The 25230-nt window shown below is 44.5% G+C and overlaps 1 protein-coding gene across 1 annotated transcript in view; it reads left to right on the top strand.

Moving 5' to 3' along the window:
• The window catches only part of SNX33 (sorting nexin 33), a 158385-nt gene extending 134147 nt beyond the window's left edge, over positions 1-24238 (top strand). Inside the window, exon 4 of the mRNA XM_086959299.1 lies at positions 22126-24238. Within this exon, the coding sequence (XP_086815425.1) occupies positions 22126-22379 (254 nt within the window). The 3' untranslated portion in view covers positions 22380-24238. The remainder of the gene's footprint in view (positions 1-22125) is intronic.
• Positions 24239-25230: the final 992 nt, after the last annotated feature.

The following is a 25230-nucleotide window of genomic DNA, read 5'->3' as shown; positions in this document are numbered from 1 at the left end:
GTGTTTGACATTGCTAAGCATTACGTCCATCAATTATTTTTTTTGCATAAATACTTAACATATTGCCTCTCAGTTAAACATGACCTCTTTGTCCAACCTACCAGAGGGTTAAGCACAGGTTTATGTGAGGTTTTAAGTTTAAAGCGCTCTGTCTGGCCTTTAAAACATGAAGCTCTCCTCGCCGCCGGCTCTTGCCAACTTGCTCATCCCCTACATCCCCTCAAGATCTTTAAGATCGGAGGCTCTTCATCTGGCGGTATGCCCCAGTTTCAAACTCAGTAGAATGGGTGGCCGCTCTTACCGGGTGCTTGCCGCGGGGCTGTGGAACTCGCTCCCGGTGCCGATCCGAGCTCTGAATGACCTGTCCACCTTCAGGCGTGCTATTAAAACTTTTTTGTTTCCTGTCTCTGAGTAGTTGCTCCCCCCTTTTTTCTTCTCTTTCTGCGTGTTATGTTATATTATCTGTCTAAGCGCCAGACGCCCCTTTGCTGGGGCAGCTGTGCGCTATAAAAATAATATTAACATAACATAACATAACGTTTGCTTGTGACTTCACCCTGACAGAAGTTGTGGCTGCTGCTTGAGTAAGGTTTCACCCCCCCCCCGCCTCCCCAACCCCCCAATCAGTTACCCAATTTCCTACACACTAAATAAACGGGTTGTACTAATTTATCTGATATTTTAACTTTGCATTATGTACACTAAAACTTCACACACTATGTTGGTTAACTATGCTGAACATCCAAGGCATTTAGACTTTGAAGATATCCACTTATCTTGTATGCAAACGCTAACTCCAATTCAAGGGGTCACACTGGACACTAGACAGGTGTAATCTTGAAGCTGTCTTGGAAAGGCCTGTGACCAGTATCTCAAAATTTAATGGTTTGGACAAAAAATGTACGTCTGTACTGAAAAATGCTGATTCCTATCTAAGTGTGTTACTCCATTGAGCTCAATGTGGTTGTTGAAACTGGCTAGGCTAGGACTTATAGGCATCGATTTGTGATGGAAAACTGGAGGTGATATTAATGCCATAGAAACCCGCGACTGTATTCAGATTGGCGGTCTAGTGGTTTGTGTTACTGAACTCCAGGGATGATAGGTGTGGTGACCCAAGCAATTAAAAGGGATCTTTCCATGCTCATGTGAAACTGTGGACATCATCACCAGTGTGTTTGTGTCTCTATGGTGCTGCCTTTGACTATGCTCCCTCCTTATGGAAGTCTCTTCCCATCACAACACGGGGACACTTGACAGCTATGGCGTCATTTCGAGTGTCCTGTGGGCTGAGAAGGAGATAATTATTGTCTTTGGTGTAATCTGATACCTGAGGTTTGGAATTCATGGAGAGCAATAATTACTTCCAATTTTCAGTTTTGCCCTTCAAAATGGAGTTTAGCATGCAGATTTTAGAGCTTTTCACATCAAAATAGACATGTCCCGGTAATTAATTTCTGAAATATACCTAAGGAAAATTGCCGGAGTGCAGGGTTTACAAGCAATAGGTGGGTACAGAAAACTCCACATAACTTATAATTCAGATCCCTGCACATAAAGGGGTGTCCTCAGGGGTTAAAATTATCATGCCCACCTGTAATCATGCCCTTAGAGTGTTCCTACTGCATAATTTCTTTTCTATCCAAATGGTGTAAAATTCCGCGTCACAACGGTTATTGAATTTGCCATGGAAAACAAGGATCTCCATACACTTTCTTCCTTGCACTGGCTTCCAGTAAGGAAGAGAATTCTGTTCAAAACACTGTTGTTGAATTTTTTATGCCCTGCACAACACTGGTCAAAGTTACCTGTCCTCCTGTGTCAATTTTTACAGCCCCACCAGGAATCTCCTGTCCTTGCATTTGGCCTTAGCTAGAGTGCCAAGAGTGAGGAGGACAAAGACAGGTGGGTTTCTATTCACTTCTCTACGGAATACTCTACATCTGAGGTAGAAAGATTTTCAGGAAAAAAGCTTAAAACCTGGCTATTCACCCAATAATTTTCTACTTGCTGCTAGACTAGTGCCGGGACAGTCCCAGGAGCTCTGTAAATGTATCTTCATCATTCAGGTCATGCACATATACCCAGAAATAGGAAGTTTGTCACCAAACAATCTATCACATCACTGTATTTGATATATGGACACTGTTTGTTATAGAAAATAGAAGAACAGACATCTAACAGGATTAGGGTGCCCTATGAAAAATTATATTTTCTGCTAGTAACGATCATTTTGATGCCGTTTCACTAGCTCTATCACCCTTTTGTGCCTATTTCTGGTGGTGCCATTAAGCAGCGAGCTACACTATCGTATAATACGACACAGGGGTGACTCAGCCATGGTTCAGCACTCTGCGCAGCTCTTTTCACAAACAATGAACTGCAGATTACTACAGCAGGTGCAGAACTGCGGCTGTGAAAACCACCATAAAAACACAATGTAAATACATTAGGCCAAATGGAAGTATTGGTATATGCCAGGTTATCAGTGGGAGGTAGGACAGGTGGGGCTAAGGGGAGACAAAAGCCAGAGGGTTCGGATTTGAGTTTGTGTTCAAATCAATCCTATCGAAGGCAGACCAAGCTATGAGGAAATCTGAATACTTCTGGTCAGGCAAGTGAACACATTTCCACACTAAGATTGCATAGCACAACTTCTGTTCCCGAGTCCTCATCTACACACCTCCGTCCTCAAAGTCAGTGCAGAGAATATTCTGCTGCTTCAGAGACCTTAACTTTTGACTCATGTAGCAGGAGCAGCAGAAGAAGAAGAATTTGTATGCACTGCACACAACAGCCTTCTGTTTACATACCTGTCAAATGGCCTCTTTTCATGAGAGACGTCTTCAGTCATTCCTGGCATTTTAATCAAAAGAGTTTTGTATTCTGGGACTTGTAGGTTTTTTTTTAACCATTTTTGATCTTAGCAGATAATCAAGATAACGCGCCTAACACAGGTTGTGGTCGGGATGGCGTTAAACCTCAAGGATATATGAGGCAATATGTCCTTAAACGGCACCCAAACACAAATCAAATGCTTAGCATTTCAAAGATATAAGCACACTGGAGTCGGTAGCAAATTGTAAAACATGAAGATTTATTTAAAGAATTCAAGGCCAAATGCAGAAGGCAAAGAATTTAGTCAAAAAGTATATCATTTCAATATAGGAAATTAGCATAAGGCTAAATCAAATGCAGCCAAAAACACAACATTAATTCAAGACTCTGAGGAAAATAAGTCCAAAGCATTAGATAAACCATAGGGGTTCAATCTCTAAAGTCGGGTAGTCAGAAGACTTGCTCCAAAATGTACCATCGTTTATAGAAAAAGTCACACTGTAAGTCAATGGAAATCGTCCAGTCTGCATAAGGTAGCAAAACTTAACAAATCACAATGGAGAATGATACTATATCATCTGTTGCCATCATCCACTAAATGAATTTTAATTCTCTGTTTTTCCCTGCTGTCATCACAACAATGGAAGTCTCACAAATGAATAGACCTACAGTAATGCAAGCAGACCGACCTATGAATGTTGGAATTGCCTTCCTCCATAGTTCGAGAACAGCATGTCAATATAGAGTATTTCATAGTGCAGATTTCGGTTATGTACAGTGAACAGAGAAATTAAAATACACCTCATGGCTGTGAGAGGAACCAAACTGGAGTTAAAGCTTAGTTTGTGCTTAATTTAGTCAAATATAGGAAAATACAGTTCAGCAAGGTACAATGTTTTTGTGCACAAATGTTCATAATGTTAAGCAAACATTATAAGCTGAACAGGCCAGCAGCGATGTTGTCACATAATCCACAACATGTTGATAATTTGCAGACTTCAATACAAAAAATATTGCTTCTATTGCAAAAGGATCAAACGAATCATCCAAAGAATTTTTTTTACCGACTTTCGCACTGCAAAGCATGTGGAGCCCACCTGGGCCACCTGCTACTTCATTGATAGACTCTTATCCAGCCAGAAGTCAAGGCTCTCCACCTTGGGAGACAGTTCCGGGAGGGCCTTGAGAGCCTCCGGCCAATGCTGAGGACCCCGTAGCTGATGATACTTGCCTAAGGCCAAAACCTCAGTCTTCTCACCGTTAAGCTTGAGGGGGGTTTTGTTCATCCAGGTAAAGATCCGACTCAAACCCAGGTTCATGACTCGGGTACTGTGTCCCTGTGCAGAATACGGTGAGAAGATAATTTGGATGTCTTCTGCATAAGGGACCGGGGTTAGTCTAGTCTGCAGCTTTCTACCACATTTGCAAGGGGGCATATATACATGTTAAATAGCATCGGGCTCAAGGCTATCCCTTGGGGACTGCAGCTCTGATCTGGCACTGTCTGAGAAAATCTGGAAGGAACGGTCTTTCAGAAACATGGTCAACCAGGCTAAAGCTGTTCCTCAGAGATCCAGCGTCATCAGCCTTTTCAGGAGGGTGCAGTGGGAAACCGTGTCGAAGGCCGCACTGAGATCAGGTAGAAATGCTCGACTGTACCGTCCTCGTCCAGGAGTCATCTAAAATGTTCCGTAACTCCTAGGAGGGTAATTCAGTGCTGTGCCCAACCCTGAAAACTGACTGTGATGAGTGGAGAGAGTTGTGGCCTTCCACAGAGGTGGTAGGCCGCAATTTCACATGTTTCTCCAGGATTTTGTAGAGAATGTGATGCATTGAGATCAGTCTGAAGTTAGACCAATTAGTGGGGCCAAGGTTAGGCTTTTTTTAAGTGGTAGGACCATAGCATGCTTCCATGCCAGCAGGATGTATTCCCCTTGCAGTGCAGAATTAAGAAACCCGACCACGATTTAGAGTACGTCTGGGTGCAGAAGGCTAAGATTGGTCAAAGACGGGGTGTAGTGGAGAACCTGATTTATTTGAATGAAGTAGGGTCAGAAACTGAGGGGTGTTCAACAGATACAGCGTCTCCATTATTGGAGCGGCAAATGTATTTTTTTCCTCTTTTGGGATGTGATCAAACATGCTGATGTTGGGGGAGATGTTAGCAACCTGCCCTTCAGCCGTTTGAACCTTCGCCCATTGAAGCAGAACATCAGCTACCTTTCTGATGAAGAAGTGTGTCAGCTCTTCGCTCTTTTAAATATGATGGATACTTTACTTTTGCATGCTAAATTAATTAAGGATTTACACTCTTTACAGGGACATTACATTTCCCATATTCATACTTGTATACCATTTCACAGATAGGTACAGTTTTAGACGCAGGAGATTAAGTGATTTACTTAGAATCCCACTAATCACATCCATAAGCTCATATCAGGATACATCTGAGACACAGGTTCTACAATAAGCAGCTTAGCCAACTGACCTTATCTTCTCCTCCTATTTTCGCTTGCCGCATTTTCAGTCCTGACAAATAATTAGTCCTCCGTTGCCACTCAGTTCAATTACCCTATTTAAATGTACTGCATTAAAAATCACACCGCAAATTTATGTTGGATAAAAAAACTAGGACAGATTAACAGGTGTCACACTACAGGGCCACTTTGCAGCTTTGCTGTCACCGGGTATCTGTCACGTGGTAAAAAAACATTTCTAGAGACATGGGCTGAACATCATAAACCACATGATGTGCCAAAGATGCTGGGATCCTGGGTTTTGAAGTATCCCACACAGAGTCTCTATCTGCTTTTTGGCATATACTTTAATGGGGACTAAAGTGACCTGGATGCAAGGATGTGGAGGACACAACAGAAAAAGATACTGCCTTACCTACCACAGGATTCACGTAAGACAGTAGTGACAGCTTTAGCCTTGTCAAGACTGGACTACGGGAATGGCCTATATGCAGGAGCTAGGACAAAAATCATAGCCAAATTACAACGCCTGCAGAATGCAGCAGCCAGGCTGGTTCTAGGCATACCCATGTTTGATCCAATCCGCCACAAACTAAAAACTCTGCATTGGCTGCCAATTGCAACAAGCATTGGAAATGCAATAGGTCTCGCATTAGGAAAGTATGAGCTATTGGTCTTATAAATTACATTTTTTTTATTTATGTGTTTGTTAAAATAGCTAAATTAATAGCTTTGCCATTTACAATGCCAATAGTTATAACTTTCGCAAATGTGACACCTATAGCATTTGTAATGCAACATGTTTTTTATTTACGTGACTTAGATGTATTAATATTACAAATAACAATGGCTTTTATTTTTTTTGTTAAATTAATTGTTAAATTTATTTAATTTGTAATGGCAATAGCTTAAACTTTTGTAAATAACTTTTGTGAAGATTATATTCAGTGTTTTTTATTGTGATGAGAATCCAAGAACAGAAGTGAAATATTAACATATTTTTTGTGATTTGTAATAAAGCTTGAAAACAGCTTTAAACAGTGTCGCCTGTCGTGAACTGAGGGCTGTAACTCACTGTGTAATGCACTATGTAAAGGCGACCACAAAATACAGAAACTGTGAATTGAACTTTACAGGAAATGGGAGCCGAACAATGGGGCGAGGGAGGGCGGGGTGATTTATGCTTCCAGATTATGAGGTGGAAGTGCTCTGGCGACTACACCGCCCCCTCCCCACAGTTGCAAGTCAAACTTGAGCGAAGAGAAGAATATGCAGTGTTGCAAATCCTGAGCTAACTTTTGTTTACCTTTGTCAGTGGCAGTGTAATCCCTGTCATAAAGATTACATGTTGTTTTGTATTTATTATTTACTTTGTGTTTCAGCCTGCCGCTAGTTGTGTGCGTGTGTGTCTGAGTGGGAGTATTCATGTGAGTGTGAGTGTGTGTGCATGTGCATGTGTGTGTGTGTGTGTGTGTGTGTCTGAGTGTGTATGTGGGTGTGTGTATGTGAGTGCATGCATGTGAGTCTGTTTGCAAGTGCCTGCGTGTGTCTGTCTGTGTGTGAGTGCGTGTGTGCGTGCGGTGTTATAAGAGCTCAGGTTAAGGGTAGTGAGATGTAGTGAATACTTCGGAGGTATTCATACACTCAGTGGGGTAGCAAGCACGTTGGCCGCCCGTGGCGGTCTCCGTGTTGCCGCCCCTCGGCGGGGGAGGGTAGAGGCTGCCGCCCCCAAAACTCGCACCGCCCTATTGGGGCCTTTGCTACGCCACTGCATACTCTAGAGAAAGCCAGCATACTCCAGCAGAAGGCTGTCTCTAAACTAAGGGAATGACTTGTCTTCAGACAAAAAGTGGTAAATGTATGTATGATGATAGTACCCTCCTCCAACAGCAGTAGTGCCCGAATTCAGTAAAGTCTCGGACAGACGAGTATTCCTAATAGGAGAGCAAACAGACTGGAGGGCGGGGGTGCGTTGAAGAGAGGCTCAGTGGCGCTTGCTCGGTTATGAATATCCGTATAAATGAGCGCCTTTGATTTCACACCAGCTGTGTCTAATGTCGAGCCTCTATTGCGCAGAGCTTCTGATTGTATTCTGACGCTCTTTTCCTCGAACAATAATATTTTAGGGAATACTTTGTTGTAATGTGGTGCCCTCTTGTGGCAGTTTGGGATTGTAGTTGCTTGCCGTGGCTCAATGGAGCACCGATGAGCCTATTGAAGCCTCCATCTGTCTCTGCCCCGCAGCCAAGTTTCACATACGTTCTTACAGGCCCATACTTAAAAATGCCGAGGTGACGGCAAGGCTCTGGAAAAATGCGATTTTCACAGATATTTGGGGATTGGAGTTCGAATCGTATACCCTGTAAATAAAACAAGTTAAAAGAAAAGAAGACACGGCCGGCCGGGAAACTGAAAGCACGGCCGGCCGGCCGTGAAAGCCTTTGATCAGGCAGGGGGTGGAGCGGCACCAAGCTGGGCAACAGATGGCTGGCGATTTGATGCTGTGCACGCGCATTTTCGGTCAATGCGCTTGCGCATTGACCTAAAAGCCACGGACACAGCACCAAATCGCCCAGTCTAGGTAAAGTTTGTTTAAAGCCCTATATCCTCGCAAGCTCGATGCGTGCGCATCGAATAGCGAGACCTAAAAAGGGTGCAATTCAAAACACTGTGCCTGGCCTATAAAGCACTACATGGAACTGGATCACAATTCCTGAAGTCACATCTAAAACAATACAAACCAACAAGACTTCTTAGATCCGGCCAATTGAAACTCATTAGGGTCCCAAAATTCAGACGAGCTAGTTGGGGTGGAAGAAGCTTCCTGGTACATGCATTCCGAACCTGGAATCAGCTGCCTTTTTCTATAAAAATCAGCCCATCCTTGGAATCCTTCAGGAAGGAAGTAAAAACCTGGTTGTTTTCTGCACAGCTCTAGTTACCATTCTCGAGAGTCGAGGGTCTGTCATAGCGCCAAAACGCCTTCGGGCATTCGTGCGCTTTATAAATTGACAAATCAAATCAAAACCTGTGAGGATTTAAGGTTAATTTACGGCCTTGTGTATTAGAGGACTGGTTGATTTAAATCGTAGGATGGCTGGGCTGCCAATGGTACATTTTGCTTGAATACTAGATGACTATATTTTAAGGTCAGAAGTTCTAAATGAACCGGTTCAGTTGGAGTTAAGAAGATATTGCAACTAGTGGTTTGGTGAAATGAGCTGGCATGCTTAATGCACTGGACACAGGTCCATCATTGCATTGAAAACAAGCACTGGCGTTGCCAATAGGTCTCGCAGTAGGAAAGTTGGAGCTATTGGTTTTTGTAAATGATATTTTATATTTATGTTTAGTGCTTTACAATGCCAATAATTTTAACTTTAGCAAATGTGACACTTATAGCATTTGTAATGCCACATGTTTTGTATTTACGTGACTTAGATGTATATATCTTAGTAATATAAATGTTTTTTTTTGTTAATTAATTAATATTGAAATAAAAGTTATTTATAATGTATAATGGCAATATTGTAAACTTTCCTAAATACCTTTTGTGAATATTATGTTCAGTGTTTTTTTTGGTGAAGAATATCTAAGATTAGAAGTGAAATCTTAAAAAAATGTTGTGGCATTTGTAATAAAGTTTGAAACATTGAGCGAAGATTTTATAAATAGTTGTTGCTGAATTTTTGCATGGATTGATGCTGTGGTGGTGCGGATAGATGTTGTTGTTGCCTGTGTGTGCGCAGTGCCGGTGTGTGTATGCAGTGCCTGTGTGTGCGCAGTGCGCTGTGTGCACTGTGAGTGAGGGCTGTGTGCACTGTGAGTGAGGCCTGTGTTCAGTGTGAGTGAGGCCTGTGTGCAGTGCGAGTGAGAGCTGTGTGCACTAAGTGAGGGCTGTGTGCACTGTGAGTTAGGGCTGTGTGCACTGAGTGTGTGCAGTATGCACTGATTGCGGACTGTGTGCAGTGTGATTGAGGGCTGTGTGCACTGAGTGAGGCCTGTGTGCAGTGTGAGTGAGCTATTGCACTGTGGTATGCTGGAGTGCACATGGGTGTGCTGGATGCACTGCGGTGCGCTGGGTACACTGTGGTGTGCTGGGTGCCCTGCGGTATGTGGAGTGCACCAGGGTGTGCTGGGTGCACTGCGGTATGCTGGAGTACACTAGAGTGTGCTGGGTGCACTGCAGTATGCTGGAGTGCACATGGGTGTCCTGAGTGCACCAGGGTGTGCTGGGAGCCCTGCGGTATGCTGGAGTGCACATGGGTGAGCTGGAGCGCACTGCGGTATGCTGGAGTGCACTGCGGTATGCTGGAGTGTACATGGGTGAGCTGGGTGCACTGCGGTATGCTGGAGTGCACCAGGTTGTGCTGGGTGCATTGAGGTATTCTGGAGTGCACTAGGGTGTGCTGGGTGCACTGCGGTATGCTGGAGTGCACATAGGTATGCTGGAGTGCACATGGGTGAGCTGGGTGCACTGTGGTATGCTGGAGTGCACGTGGGTGTGCTGGATGCCCTGCGGTGCGCTGGGTACACTGTGGTGTGCTGGGTGCCCTGCGGTATGTGGAGTGCACCAGGGTGTGCTGGGTGCACTGCGGTATGCTGGAGTACACTAGGGTGTACTGGGTGCACTGCGGTATGCTGGAGTACACTAGGGTGTGCTGGGTGCACTGCAGTATGCTGGAGTGCACTTGGGTGTCCTGAGTGCACCAGGGTGTCCTGCGGTATGCTGGAGTGAACCAGGGTGTGCTGGAGTGCTGCGAGCTCCGCTGGGAGGTGAGTTGGGATGCAGTGGGGGTCGGCGCCGGCACCGAGATTGGCTCGTGCCGCAGGTTTTACACTCAGAGCACTGAGAGCAGTATATGTGCTCTGGATCCGGCTGGATATTGCCAGAGTGAACAGAATTCCATTCCGATTCAGGCCCCGCCCCCCGGCTTGGATGCCTCCGCAGGGGTCGTGTCTCTCGGCTGCAGCTCTTTGCATAAGAGTTTTAACAGGGAATACAGGCTGCGTGTGCTTCCCTTTTGTTCACTTATGTGATAAGGAAAGTTTGGGGGGTGGGCGTCCGGAAGGGGTGGAAGTTCACTGATCGCCCTGGCTCCTGGGGTGCAGGCCCTTCACCTGGCCTGCGGCTCACAGCTGCCTATCGGGGGTGAGGGCGGAGGGGGTGCATGCGGAGCCCTCGGAACCAGTAAGGGGGCTCTTCACACCCCACATGGAGGGGTCGTCTCAGCAGCAAGAGTCGTTTCTCCCCTCCACCCCCGGCTGGCATGAGGACCCGCCTCTGTCACCATCAGGACAATGTCCCCTTATCCTCCCCGTGGAGAGGGGCTGATTGCAAAACCCTCACACCCAGGCCATTGTTGGATGTCCGACTCCACCTCACATTCTGGCGCCTCAACACAACAACAAGGCGCTGGCGATACTCTGCTCTTTATTTTATTTGATTAGTCGCGGTTTTCTATAGCGCGGACTTGGCTCATGGGCTTTAGAGCGCTATACAACAGAACAAGGTATGTGTCCAGGGTATCAAACAAGTAACAACTGCAAATTAGTAACCGGAAAATAAAGTGTAGCATCTGACCTTGCTAAGAGAAAGACATTGGAAAGTTTGTGTTAAACATACGAGTGTTTTGAAATTAAAAAAATCGTTGTGCTCTGCAATGTGTGGACGTAATGTGTATACTGTCACTTATGACTGCTACGGGCTCAGTTCGCGCTACAGAAAACCTAATGTAAATAGATGTATACACAAAGATATGAAAGAGGCGGGTGTTCCCTGTGTACCCCCACACACTCTGAAACTCATATTAAGACGTCCCCAACTCACTCGGTGAAAAGCTAACCTGGTTCGACCACCCCTTCCATCAGCTGAACTTGCCGCCGCTTTCACCCACCGCCTGGAGGCCCCGTCTCAAAAGGAGAGAAATTGAACGTGATTGCTTTGGCGGAGCGGAAAGCAGACAAAGCCATGCAATATCGGAGACCATGACAATAGGCCAGGCCTAGAAGTCTGAGCAGAGAAGCACATAGCCAGAGAGCTGCTTGTTGCTCACGAGCTACTCATTGGAGAAGCCTGCTCTTTCTATATAGGGGCATTTATTTCAGAAGTTCTTCAATAGGTGCCAGTGCGCATCACAATGCTGTTTATAAAAGTATGCCTTAGTGGGGGACTGCGGGAAACTGAAAGTACGGCCGGCCACCGGCCAGCCATGAATAATTAGGGGAGGAGAAGCCGCAGAGCACACGCTGGGAGAAGCCCCTTGATGTGGTGGCGGCCGTAGGGAGGGAGGCTGATGCGCGTGCTTGTTTGGTCACGTGATTCACGTGAACTCGAAGAAAACCGCACCAAAAAAACCCATGGTTTCACGAGTATTTTGAGCACTTGAATGCGCATTGATAGGTCGCGAGACCTAATGAGCGATGAATTGTTGGAGAATGTGGGGAGCGTGATTGATTACGTTTATTTGAGTAAGAATGGGTGAATCATCGAGAATCAAGAAGAGTGAGAGTAAGAAAACACGAGTGAGAGAGGATATGAAGGTGAGTGTAAATAAAAGATTCAGAATGAGTGAAAGTAAGTGCCATTGTAAGAATAAGTGAGTAAGAGTGGGTGTGAAGGATGGAGAGTAAGAGTGCATGCAAGAGAGTGAGAATGAATGAGTGTGTAAATGTAACAGAGTGATTGAGAATGTGGTGGTGTGTTATGCTTGCGCCCCTGCCATCACTCCTATCATTCTGAAGGTATTTCTTAGCTTAGAGAAGCACCATTGATAGAAAGCTGGCACTGGCACACTGACGTCCATTCTTAGCACGACAGTCACCTGGGACAAACTACTGATGCTGGCACATTAGATCTAATTCTTGCCATAAGAGAGGACAGTCATGGGAGGTGGGCAACCATGCCAAAATGCAGGTGCTGACATACTAGAGGTATTTGCTGACATAAGGGTTACCCACAGTGTAAGGACGCAACTAATGGCATAATTCTGACAGTGGCAAATTTGCATTTTTTGACCAGATGGGTCACCCACGGCATTTTGGGGGACTTATGACAAAATGCTGGCACATAGGAGGGCGTTTTTTCATACGTGGGGGCCCCCGTTGCACACACTGAAAAAAAATGGGGTAAAGTCCTTTTGATCATCAGGTTTCATTTGGTTGCCCCACCATCAAGGGGCTTGAATATTTAACCTGTTCAGAGTCTAGGTTTTTCATTCAGATCTATGTGACATTTGTCTGTGTAGTGTTTCTATAGTTATCATGCAGCGAAAATGGAACTTCCAACTATGCCAATTATTGTGATGTCATCAAAGTGACTTCAAGTGACATCACTCCTTAGATAGATTCAGGGTCAACGGCCAAATTAAGCAACTTCTTGTGATGTTGGTAAGGTCAAAGGGTGTGTGACATCATTTGTGCTCCCCTGGCATTATGGCGAATCAATATTCATGTCTAAAACTCAGAGTATGGCAATTAACGATGTTCTCAATAGCAGAGTGGCAGCTGGCTTTACGCTCAGCAACACCCTTTCAGTAAACCTGACACTTGTGGAAATTAACCGCATCGCTGCTGCGGTGATTTTTGCGCTGTGCTGCACAATTTAAATTACGGCGTTACATGACGAGCTCAGCTCGTCATCAGCACACGCCACCCATGGCTGATGACGAGCTGAGCTCGTCATCAGCATCGAAGGGGTTAAGGCCAGCATATCGTACGTTAATTCGGCCGGCAGCCTTTCTGTCTGGGGCTGTCATTGAAATGTCGGTCGTCAAAGGCAGAAAAGTGACTAACGCCCATGTGTCGTTTCGAATCTCCAAGCACATCAAGAACATGTGTTATGCATGTTTTGGATATGAACCCCACATTAAGGCCCATCGAAAGGACCTTCGAGGGGGGTGACAGTTCTGCCATGCCACTACTGCATAGGTGCCTGCTGGCACACCTTTATTCCTCCCCAGACCAGTTCTCACAATGCATGAGGCAAAACTTCCTGCTGCAGTGGCAGTCACCTATAAATTGGACAGATGCCAGTATGGCGGAGGCATGCTTTGGCAACATTGGCCGGCTGGCAAAATTAAAATCGAGACTTTTGCACACTAGAGGTTACACACTGATCACAATCAAGAATGCGGAGGCAGCAGCGCTATATTTCTGGGAACACAATCCCATAAACTCATCGGCAAAATGATGCCTTTGGGTGCACAATCCTACAGACTTAGGCAGCAGTTACAAAACTGTGTGTGCTTCGACCGCAGAACTGTTTCTCGGGTTACACAATCCCTTAGATTTAGACAGCCGAGCTATAACTCTGATACATAAGAGGTTTAGACAGCAGAGCTATATCTCCGGGTAAACAATAACATAGACTCGGGCAGCAAAACCTTCCTTTGGGTACACAGTCCTATGCCCAGACATCAGAGCTAAGTCCTCAGTCGTACATTCAAATTTATTTAGACAGTACCGCCACTTTCTGTACTTAAAACAGCATCTCTTGAACTATATGATTAACATTTGGTATTTTCTTATAGTCCTTCTGATTTTTTTGATACCAACATTTGAGAGAAATGCATTCTAGTAAATATATACGTATCCGAACAGGCACGCCTAATTTTTTTCTTAAATTAGACTACACATCCCAGGATGCAGCTCTGTAAGACAGGAAAGCTAAGACTGGCATGCCTCTGGCCGATAGATCGGGGGTCTCTGAGCGATCAGTAACCTTGTCTGCGCGGCACGAGGGGGCCACCTTGTGACCACCCGCGGCACTGCCGCACTGATGGAAATAAGGTGGGAGGCAGCCGATACCGCGCCGATCGAGCGAGGGAAGACAGCGAGATCAGCGGAGCAGAGTTTGCGCGGACTGTGGACTGGGGATAAAGAAGGCAGAGCCGAGCATTCCAACTGTGTGCGACATTCACTGAATTCCACTCTGTGCTGGATTATAGCCCCCCTCGGTGCGCAGTCTGCGAGACGTAGATGTGTATGCGCCATGATAACGCACGACAGGCAGAGAGAGAGAGATTCAGTGATACAGTGACTGTCAGACACGCGCACAGAGATAACCAGATAGTTAATACTAGAGATACAGGCAGCTAAACATGAATAGATAGAAGGCTAAACCTGCTAGGTGACTACGAGGCTGGTAAATCAAGAGACACGGATTCAGCGACCTGCACATGTATGGATAGATACAGAGACACACAGGCATGTTTAGATAGTGAAATAGTTTAGATATTTAGTTGATTGACAGCCGGACTCAGTAACTGACAGACTTTCAGACCATCAGTCGGACATCCAAGCAGCCCCGGGGGCCCTCTGCCAGGCTGAAAGACACAAGGATGCTGTCAGCTGCACATATGCAAAATAAACAATTGATGGGTGATGTAGTGAGCACGGACCCACGTCTGGGCATACTGTCAGCTGCACAGACATACACAAAGACCGAGAAGGGCATAGCATGCCTGCACAGAGAGAGACGGAGACATCGAGATAGAGCAGGAAAGAGAGGCAAGCATAAAACAAAACGTTGTGGATAAGCACGAATGCAGGGAAGATTTTTCAAAATGCGGAAATAATTCAGCAGGCGAGATAAGCCTGTTAATGAGGGGAAAGAGAAGGTCTGATGCTCCGATGAGAGGCACAGCAAATGGTGGTGTGTGACATGGCTGGTAAGCAATTAGGGGGGAGAAGTGAGGCCAGCGCTGGGTGCAGCAGGGGGGCGGAGCGGATCGCTTTGAAGCAGCTCACAGCCTGGCGACCGTGAACAAAAAAAAAGCAATTAGGGGGAGGAGAAGGGAGCTGGGGGAAGCTGTGGGAGGGAGGCTGATAGCTTTGAGGTGGGGAAATGCTCGTGCTTGTGGTCACGTGATTTCACGTGAACTGTTAAAAAACCGCATTGCAATCCGGATGGTTTAACTTTGTGGTTTCACCACTATAGGTCTCTCTATGAGACCTAAAAAGCTAATGCTAGCCGCTGCACGCACAAATAAGAACAATTATAACCAAATTTGTGTTTATCCAAGACTCACACTTTTTATCGCAACCAGTTTTTGCAAGTAAAAATCGTTGCCCTCCAAATGTTCAAGAGGGAACTGACTGAACTGAATTCCTCTACTTTTCTTCTTCCTGTTTAATAGTTCACCAACTTTTTACAAGCTTTTTACTTCTGGTTAAAAAGGTTTGAGGGGGTCTAAGTACGTCTATTTCTGCTCCCATCCATATTCATACTTCATATCCATTTAGAAACTTATAGTTTCACATATGCTCCTGATGAGCTTGTAGGCATCAAAAACCTAACCTGTTCACTCAAGATCACAAAAAAAACCATTCTGTAGGACCCACTCTGCTCTTAACACTGTCAGTCTCGGCTCCTCAGCTCAAACTACGCTTATCTCAGTTTCTCTACTTTTCGCTAAACCCAGGTTTCTTCCACCAACTAATGATCCACCGATTGTCTATGCGTAATCAAAGAGCATTCATAGTTCCAACTTGCTGAATAACTGAAATCTCAAGGTGCAGTAGTTCACAGGAGTGAAACTTGAGGGCATTATCAAGAAGCTAATGCTTGAATAGGAAAATTATTCTCGAGTGAGGAACTTTGCTAAAGTGTTCATGTTCATGTTTGGGTATGTGAACAAAGGCAGAAGATTCACCCCACTAAATTAGACATTTTGACTGTAAACTTGCAGGGTAAAAGGAATGTTTGCTGGTGCCACATTCATTGCTGAGGAAGCGACCCTTCAGTGCTGGCATACCCCACAAATAACACAACTGGTCCATACAGCGTGCATTAGTCTTGTCTGCAGCTGCAGTGTGGAGACGCTTGGGTGTGTTGGATTAAGGATACCCATAAGGACCTGTTTCATGTCCAAATTGTATTGATTAGTAGCTACAGTTGTGTAGATCATAATATCCATAACAAGGCCACAAAGGGTATTTCAATGGACAGCTATGAGGCTATTCCATTTGTCATGATTGGCTGCAGGATATGGGTTTAGAGTGTGATCCATATAAGGAAGTGTTTTGGTGTTGTGTGTGATCACTGTAACAATGCTTTTATCGTGTTAGTTGTAGCTGCACTTAAACATAGAGTAGTTTGAATAGGAATGCAAGATAAAGTTGTTACATTTATGCATATTATTATTTTGGTGTGTTGATAGTGTATTTTACTTTTAGAGTTTGTCACCAATGTGGAAAGTGTTTCGGTGTCCTGAGTGATGATGACAGTGGTACACTTACTGTTTTGTGGCAAACTGGTAGCTATCTTTAAAGGTGGAGTGGGTGTGCGGGAGATTCATTCACATATGCTTGTCCCTACTATCTTAGTGTATTGTACTGTACATGCACTGGAATAAATACTGAGCAGACTTCTGTCTAGCTGACATTGAAGGGACTTTTTAATACCTCACCCTAAAGGAACAGTATATTTTAAAATTCAGTTCTTCAGGAAGCTCTCAAATGATCACAGCAGAAAATGATGAAAGCCCCCCCCCAAAAAAAACAGAATAACATCATCAACCAATTGTTGAATTCACCAACAATCCTGTAGAGTGACTACTTGAACAACTGCCAGGATAGTCTGAGCTCACCTGTGCCTGACTCCCGGGCACCCAACAGCTCAAAGTACCCCGTCCATCCCACATTCTCCCACCTACTATGTGTCCATCATCAAGAGTAACTATCAACAAGACTGAAGAACCACAATCTTCCTAATATCCCTGTGAGCATTTGTCTTCCATCTTAGTCAACACAATGCCCTTTCGGAAAAAGAAATCTACATGCGCGATCAACTAAGTGACTCCAGGCACAATCTCCTTTATTTCACAGAGACTTGGATGGGAGGTGATCCTTCAGACAGTCTACATTTAGTCATCCCAAATAGATACCCAATGCTTTACATAAACTGACCTTACAAGAAAGGTAATAGCTGTAGTTTATAAAACCACTTTATCGGATACCATGATCGGATACCATCAACGATCGAGTTTCACCTCCTCATTCCTTCTAATCTATGGACTACCTTCACCTAAAGCAATCTTTGAAGCTATCCTCCTGGAATCCGTATTGTATATCACATTTGACTATCATGATGTAAATATCCTATGAACCTTGTTGTCAGACTGTAGGCTGATCTGTAATCTTGAAGCAATCACCTACCACCAACGGTGGTCACACAAGATGAATAGGAATCATGGTCTGAGTCATTGATGAGTGCTACGTAGGCCAAACATGTCCTGGGGTTTGCTTCTTTTCTCATCTAGAGGGAACCCAACCTGGCAGTTCATCTGGATTGTACTTACCACAGCAGGACCAAAGGTGATTAGCGAATGACCGGTAAGATTAATCCAAGCATTCAAACCATGAACTTTTTCTTTTCCTCGCTGCGAGACTCTTAAGTGTGACGCGGGTCCCATGCTCACTGTGCAGCAGAAATAAAGTTATGTCTTTATTTGTGTACCCATTTGGGGGGGGTCACGGATGGCAGTTCAGACTAGACGTTACCTTATTGGAGCCGGGCCAAGGTTAATTTGCATATGTCCTCCTAGTAGCAAAAAACAGTGGACTGAAATACAGGCCCAGCTTGTTGACAGTTGCTGAAATTCAAGCAATTCACCCGTCAACCTTTTGTTTTATTCCAAACCAATGCAGCCCTATAACAAACAGTTTATTTTGGGTAAAAGAACCAGTCATTTGGATCTCAGGTGTGCTTAAGAAAACAGCATGGTCTCTGGCAAGCAGACCGGTTCCTACCTTGAAAGTCACTAAATCAGCGTTTCTTGCAATATGGGATGACCCTATATTAAGGGATACTCCAAAGAAGTTGCTTCACTCTTTATCCCTCAGCAGCTTTCAACACAAGGCACCACCAGCTTCTACTTAAAGACTGAAAATGGCTCATTCCTACCTCACAGATAAAATGCAAAAAGTGTCGCTACCACCATTCCCCCAGGACACCACAGATGCCCCACCTCAATGTCTATCCGACTCCCGCTCCAGAGAATATCAACTCCTTTAAACGTAACTTACACCTACTCCGACGACACCTTCTTTGTCTATAAACTGGAGAAGCTTTTAACACTTTAGTAATCTGGATTTACTGAATGTCTACAGGGAGTAAAGAAATGAATATTACAAAATCGTCTGAATTAAGATTCCTCTAAAACTGAGATTTTAACTTGTGGAAAATGGGAAATCCATACCCCAACCACAGCCTGGCGTTTTGAAGCTGCCTCTCCAAGTTTCCCAAGAGTACTAAAGAGTGAATTAATTAAGAAGGTCTTGGTCACAATGGTTATTAGATTAATAAGAAAAAACAAGCTGTGTAAATCCTCCTCTCATGGTATGTTAATATATTTTTACTCCTTTGTTCTAGACCATGTAAAATGCTTCTTACTGTTTGTATAATTATGTAATTATGTGCATGTTCTTCGTATTACTCTATTTGATCTTTAGTATACATGCACCCTGTCTCAATGTGATTTATAAGGATTATACCTCTATCCAGTTTCTTCTTTGTAAAACACTATGTTGTCATGACTGATGTGGTTTACTCTACAAAAAGCTTTTAAAATAGAATAAAGAAATATATCATTGATTCTTTGGGGCTTCAAGTCGGGTGTGTGTTAAAGTTCATTGGCTTTGTGTTCTTTTACAGAAGACAGCTTCCATATTCTAATAGTGCTCTTAATCCAGATTTTTTAACAGCCCAAACACCCTAGCAGCTGGTTCACTCTGCTGTTTGTGCAGTGCTATGTTGGGTGACTATTCCAAAAGTGTGTTAAAAAGCTGCATGTCCACGTTGTGAATCTATGGCAAATTAATACCCTAAGGAGCACTTAACATTTGCTGGATATTTGCAATGAAATGGATGGTAGAGGGCTAGAAAAAAAATGGAAACGCGTTTCTGTGTTAAAATATCAACGTACAAAAAAACACAATATTTTTACAACATTCTAAGGTGGTCTGAGAATAGCAGTCGCCCATCCCTAATGTGCTCTGCAGGAGCTCACTCGTGGAGTTTGTGATGTTTTCCGGTTTTGCAGTGGCAGTCTTCCTGCAGACCTGCAACAGACACTGGTCTATTTTTCACACCCCACCCAAACAGCCTTTTCATGCACAGATGTTCTAGCTCGGCATCCTAGCTCCTTTCTGCCAGCAGAAAGAAGGCCAGAGACAACCGTCACAAGATGGCACAGGCTATCCCTGGTGGGCAAAAAAGAAAATCCATAGTTCGGCCAGTGGTGAGCTGAGGGCGAGGCTGAGAGGCTATCGCCCCCTGTTGGCCACGTAGGGTAACGCACTGAGGAGGAGCCTAAACGTGTAGAGATCTGATTTCGTCCCATTCACCGCCCTTCACACTTCCACCTTTTAACAGCTGGCTAGAGTTATGTTAAGCTGAATCATTAATTTCGGATTGTAAAATAATCCTCTGCCGTGGTTTCATGGTGGAAGCAGTACCTCATGACAGGATGTGCCCTTCTCCCGCTGTAACCGCGCCCAGGAGGTGCACTGTTGACACAGCCCTGCGGAAGCATCTGCGAGCAGGCCGCCCTTCCAATGCAAAGTAGTTCTGACCTGCAACGCCTGCGCACTTTCAATCCGTGCGTTTTCCACACACACACACACACACACACACACACACCTTAGTCAGTGCACCTCAGTCCTACCTGCTGCAGGCCTTTCTGCTCTTCCAAAACTAATGTTATCCACACAAGGGCGGACTGGCCCAAGGGGCAGTCAGGAGGTGTCCGATGGGCAGGTTTGACAGGCGAGTATGTGTGCCGTTTTTTGGGTGTTTTTCGGGACCTGCTGGGCTGTTTTTGTGCAGTTGATTTTCCTGATAATGAAACAACCATTGCCTGCAGCAAGCTTAAATCCACGCAGACTCTCATAGCTTGCAAAACATTTCCACAGCGTGTCTTTACAAGATCAAAACTGCCCATAATCGACACATTTTTTACCTTTCCAATTCATTAAGAGAGACGATCCACGTATGTTTTAGTGCCCAACCCTATTTTCTGTCCCGGTCCACCCTGATCCATGCTAATGGCAGCTGGTAAACTTTGAGAGGTGGTACGTTAATAGTTGCCTCAAATAGCACATAGTGAGTGAGGAAGTGAGCCCCTTTGCTTCGGGTGGAACTTAGGGGTTAAAATTGTGGACATTTTGCATTTCAAATTTACAGATGACAAAGTAGCACGTTTTGAAAAGGCGCTTATTTGAAGTATTCCACGCCTTTCATGGGATGTCGAGCAAGAATGTCCCTCCCCAGGGATTTTAAGAGTTCAGCCTCCTTTGAACACATGGTGGAACCATGTTGTATTTTCAGCACAAATTCTCTACAAATTAGTTCTGTTTTCTAAGGCAGTTAAAGAAATCTGGTTATGTAACTTCAAGTGATGTATCAGTTTTCCAAATACATGAAACAGTTTTCTTCAATTCATGGCAGATGCTTCTGCGGCCCCTTCTGTAGTACAGATAGCGCTAGTGCACATGTAGCACCAGGGCTATCCCAAAAGGGCATTCCCTCATTTGCCTGGCCACATCACATGCAAATTAAGAATTTCTTTACTTCTGTGCTTGTGCTGTATTATGGTCATAGACATAAAGGCAAAGAAGCGGTCAGGAGGTCTACTGAAAGTGGGTTATAAAAAAGTGGCATACTGTCAGTGTGCTCCCTGATGGCAGCCCACAAGTGGAGGGTTAATGGGCCTTCCAAACATCCCCTTGCAGGCAGTTACAATCTTTCACTGCACCCGCCTGCAAGGTACTTTTGCAGCACACATAGAAGGAGCAAAAAGCCAATAATGATTATTTTTGTGCAGGAAGGTGTCCCTTCTTGCACGACAACAATCATCCCTGCAACGCAGGCACTCTTGCACCATGGAGCAAGAGTGCCTGCAATGGCGCTAGGCAGCTCTTTTTTAGCACCAGTGCAGGCGTGAGCACAGGGATGGGCTGTATTCTTGTTAATATCGCTGCATCCCTGCATTTTCAAAATTATGCAGCTCGGCGCAGCAAAATTGCATGCGGTACCGCCCTGCTCCATTTTCATGTAAATATGCCCTCCTGTGCTTGCTACTAGGAAATCCATCATATGGCAGTAGCTGTCACTCTGGGGGTTTGATCCTGTTCGGTGCTGAGTCCTACTGGACACCGCGAAGCTTGAGTAGTAGCCTGAAAGACTGTGGGAGCCTCGGCACTGTAACACAGAATTACTGAATGATCCCTCTCATTCACCGTCAGTTAGCCCCCCGAATGTGTCACCTTTATCTAATGTACTGTAATGCTTATTGTGCACTTCTTTTATGATATTAATGATTTGTTTACACCAGGAGCGATGCCAGAATGACCTGTGATAAACCACTTGCTTTCAGAGAGCTGGGTTGCCACAAACCGCTCTGCTTATCCACCTCATGCACTACACTTCAGGTTTCTGTCCAGAAATCTTAGTCGAACCTGTCATTCTTCATATTATGCTATAAAGTAAACCATGCATGCTTACTTCTCCCATATACCTCAATCTTAATATGCATTGCACTTGATACAGTCCAGTGCACACACACATATATGCCCCTCACCAATATCCGTCCTTTCACCCACATCCTGGTTTCTGTAAGCGAGGACTGTAAACATTCACAATTTTCACAATCTTTTTGATTTAATTACTTTTTCTAAACTTCTGTTTGATACATGTTATCAACTAAATGTAAGCGTCTTCTAGAGGTGGATAGAGTGAGGATGACATTCAGCTGGCGGCATTGACCTAATTAATTATTTGTTTTTTTCTCTCTTCTCGTCTCCCTAGGAGCATTCGCAAAGGTAAAAGAGAGCCAGCGTATGAGCGATGAGGGCCGAATGGATCAAAATGAGGCAGATGGTATCCGCAAGCGATGCAGAGTAGTGGGCTTTGCGCTACAAGCGGAGATGAACTACTTCCATGAGCGGCGCATCGAGGACTTCAAGCTGATGATGCAAGCCTACCTGAAGGAGCAGATACTCTTCTACCAGCGGGTCAGCCAGCAGCTGGAGAAGACCTTACGCATGTATGACAACCTTTAATGTTGCAAGTGCTAGGGAATCTTTTTTTAGTTTACCCTGGACCTACTCGTGGCCTACTCATTACCAGGACACAGATGGGAGACTGTTACGTCCTAAAATTCATCTGCAATTGTAGGGCGATTTTCCTTTTTTGGCTCAAAAACTGGCTCTTGGAGCCAAATAGCCAACCCAGAAAGCTAAAGAAACTTGGGGGCTTGCCATCCAGCAAATAACACAATAGTCCTTAACCTCAACCCTGCCCTTCCTCTCTTATCAGCGTGGCACCAAAAATAGTTTAACTTTACAAATGCCATTATTTGCCATCTAGGAACATTGCTCTGATAAGATGAGATACTATTATCTTCTGAGAATACATATGGCTACATGGGAAGGAGAGCTTGCAAGAGAATCCAGCTTAATACACTAGTTGATTCAGTAGAAAGGTCAGATCGCTTTTCAGACGTGACTCTTTATTCATAAAATCCACTTTTACAGGTGCTTTTGGACTCGAAGACGAGTGCTCTTGCAGTTCCCCTGATTGTTCTTCTTGCTCCATACTGGAGGAACTGAATGACATTGTTTATCATATTTCTTTGGACAAGATGAGGGACCTGATCCATCATGGCTACAAACATCAGAAGGTTCAACGCTTATGGGGAATTTTCTTTTCCTGTAGACCCACCCTCTCCGCTTTCTCTGCCTGATGGAGCAAGTCATGTACACCGTTTGGGAAAAGGATGCCTCTTTACCTTTTCCGCAACTCAGACTGTTGGGGCTCAGGATGAATTTCTTTCTTTTTTTAGATGCATCCAGGGTACTTGTGGACTACATTACTTGGGGAATATGGCGGTTTTATGATGAATATTCCCCACCTTCCTTTTGTTTTTTTGCACCCGCACTTTGCTGAATCACGCATGCAGGAAAAAGTTGTCTAGCGAAGCGTTGATTGGGAAGATACAGCTCAAGCAGCCCAAGCCACATAGAGAGAAGCAACAGACACCAAGTTCAGCAATGTTCCACTCTTAGTTGCTGCAGCTTGGTGGGAGGATTTCTGCCTTTTAGCACCCTTCGAGTAAATGCCTGTAGCATCCAAAAGGCCACTGGACTTTCATAGAATCTGGAATTTCCTGTTTCAATGCTGCGCCTCATCCTGCCCACCCCAAAGCAGAAAAGTGCATTAGCTATTACACAGGGGCACTGGTGTAGAAACTAGGAACTAGCACAATGGCCAGTGGCCAGTGGAGACCAAGACAGAGGTAGTAAAGAAGGCACTGGAGACCAGCACAAAGCACTGCAGCAGGATCTTCATAGGGCAAAAGAGGCGATAACCTAGGATAATACATGTGTCACACAGGACCAGCAGAGAATCCAATGCCCCACAAGTGGCAGAGCGCTATCTGGATTCCACTAAAGACAACATAAGCACCTGTCCCAAAATGAAATACAGAGCGAAGCTGCGATGGACCAAAAGCCTAGCATATAATACAGTGCAGCACATCTTGGACTCAAACAAAGGTGCAACAGGTTGGACTGCAGCATTTGGGGCAAGAGGGACGGTATCGAGTACAGTTTACAGAACTCCCTTAACATTTTGCCTTGCATCCCCCCAGAGGTTCTGTAGCACCCCATTCTCCCAAGAGACCCCAGAGGCGAACAGTCCAGGATTCCAGGTGCCTTCCACTCAAAGATGCTGTATCTGTGGATATGAGTGGACTTTTTATTTTTATATTCTTGTTCTACAGAAGGCTATTTTCATGATGAACGCTTCTTGGAACAGGGCAGGAAAAGAAGTTATTTTGATGAGGTGCTGCTATATGGAGCTTGTATTTTAGAAGGATTCTTGGGTACCAATAAAAAGATGTAAAAGAATTCCATTCCAATGATCACGCGGTCTTTGTGTGTTTTTTTGTCTATTATTCGCCAGAACAAGGAAAGAAGTCTGGTGATGAGGATAAGGATGATTTGTGAAGGAACCACGCCTAGATTTTTTACATTCATAAATGTTTCCATGCCACAATTGTAATGTTTGGGCCTCGCTGTGAAATGCCCATCTCTGTTCTTTGTGCTTTGAATAATTCACTCTTCAAACAGTAGTATGCTACACTTATTAATACAGCAGAATCTATGGGCTACAGCTCTGAAACATGATACAGAGGGCTTTAACTGGCAACTTATTCAGCACACAGCTAGGTACATGGCTCTGTCAGAAACTATACTTTTTCCGGCTGCAAATTTTTTGGTGCGCCTAACAACGTACAGCGCAGTGTCCTGATGCTATGAAATCCTATCAATGCCTTCAAAAGGCTACTGTCCTTATATTACAATCCCCTGCTAATGCCTACAACCTGAGTACCTACAAGTTTGCAAGGCAGTGCTAATGCTATAAAATACTTCCTGTCCCAGCAATTTGAATACCTATCGCACAACGCACTGCAAGGCCCTCATACTGTAATTAAGGATTTTGGGGGCCCTGGGCCAGACCTATTTTTGGGGCCCCTGTTTGGAGCAGCTTTGAATTTATGGTCCAGTTACAGCTCTTTCATGCCCTCTTTGTTCAGGTTACTGACAGTGCACAGGCACACTGGTCCAAATTCGAAAAGTGTTTACATCTAATATTCAGGGGTAGTGACATGTGTTTTCAATATTGTAACACAGCAGCAGCTTACTAAAATTACTGCAAATAATCTCTGTGACACCTTCCCATTTCTCATATGTGAAGTCCTGCTTTGATCTAAAAGAAACCTTTTGTTATGGGTGTTGGATGAAACATTAACACATTTGTCTGAAAATTTTCTGTAAACGACTCTCACACATTCACCACATTAAAAATAAATTAAAGGAAAACACTATTAACAGCAATCTGTTTAAGAAT

Source organism: Lissotriton vulgaris, chromosome 2_2 (genome assembly GCF_964263255.1).
Source record: "Lissotriton vulgaris chromosome 2_2, aLisVul1.2, whole genome shotgun sequence".
Taxonomy (NCBI): Eukaryota; Metazoa; Chordata; class Amphibia; order Caudata; family Salamandridae; genus Lissotriton; species Lissotriton vulgaris.
The sequence above is the reverse complement of the archived record's forward strand: the minus strand, read 5'-3'. Positions and strand labels throughout refer to the sequence as shown.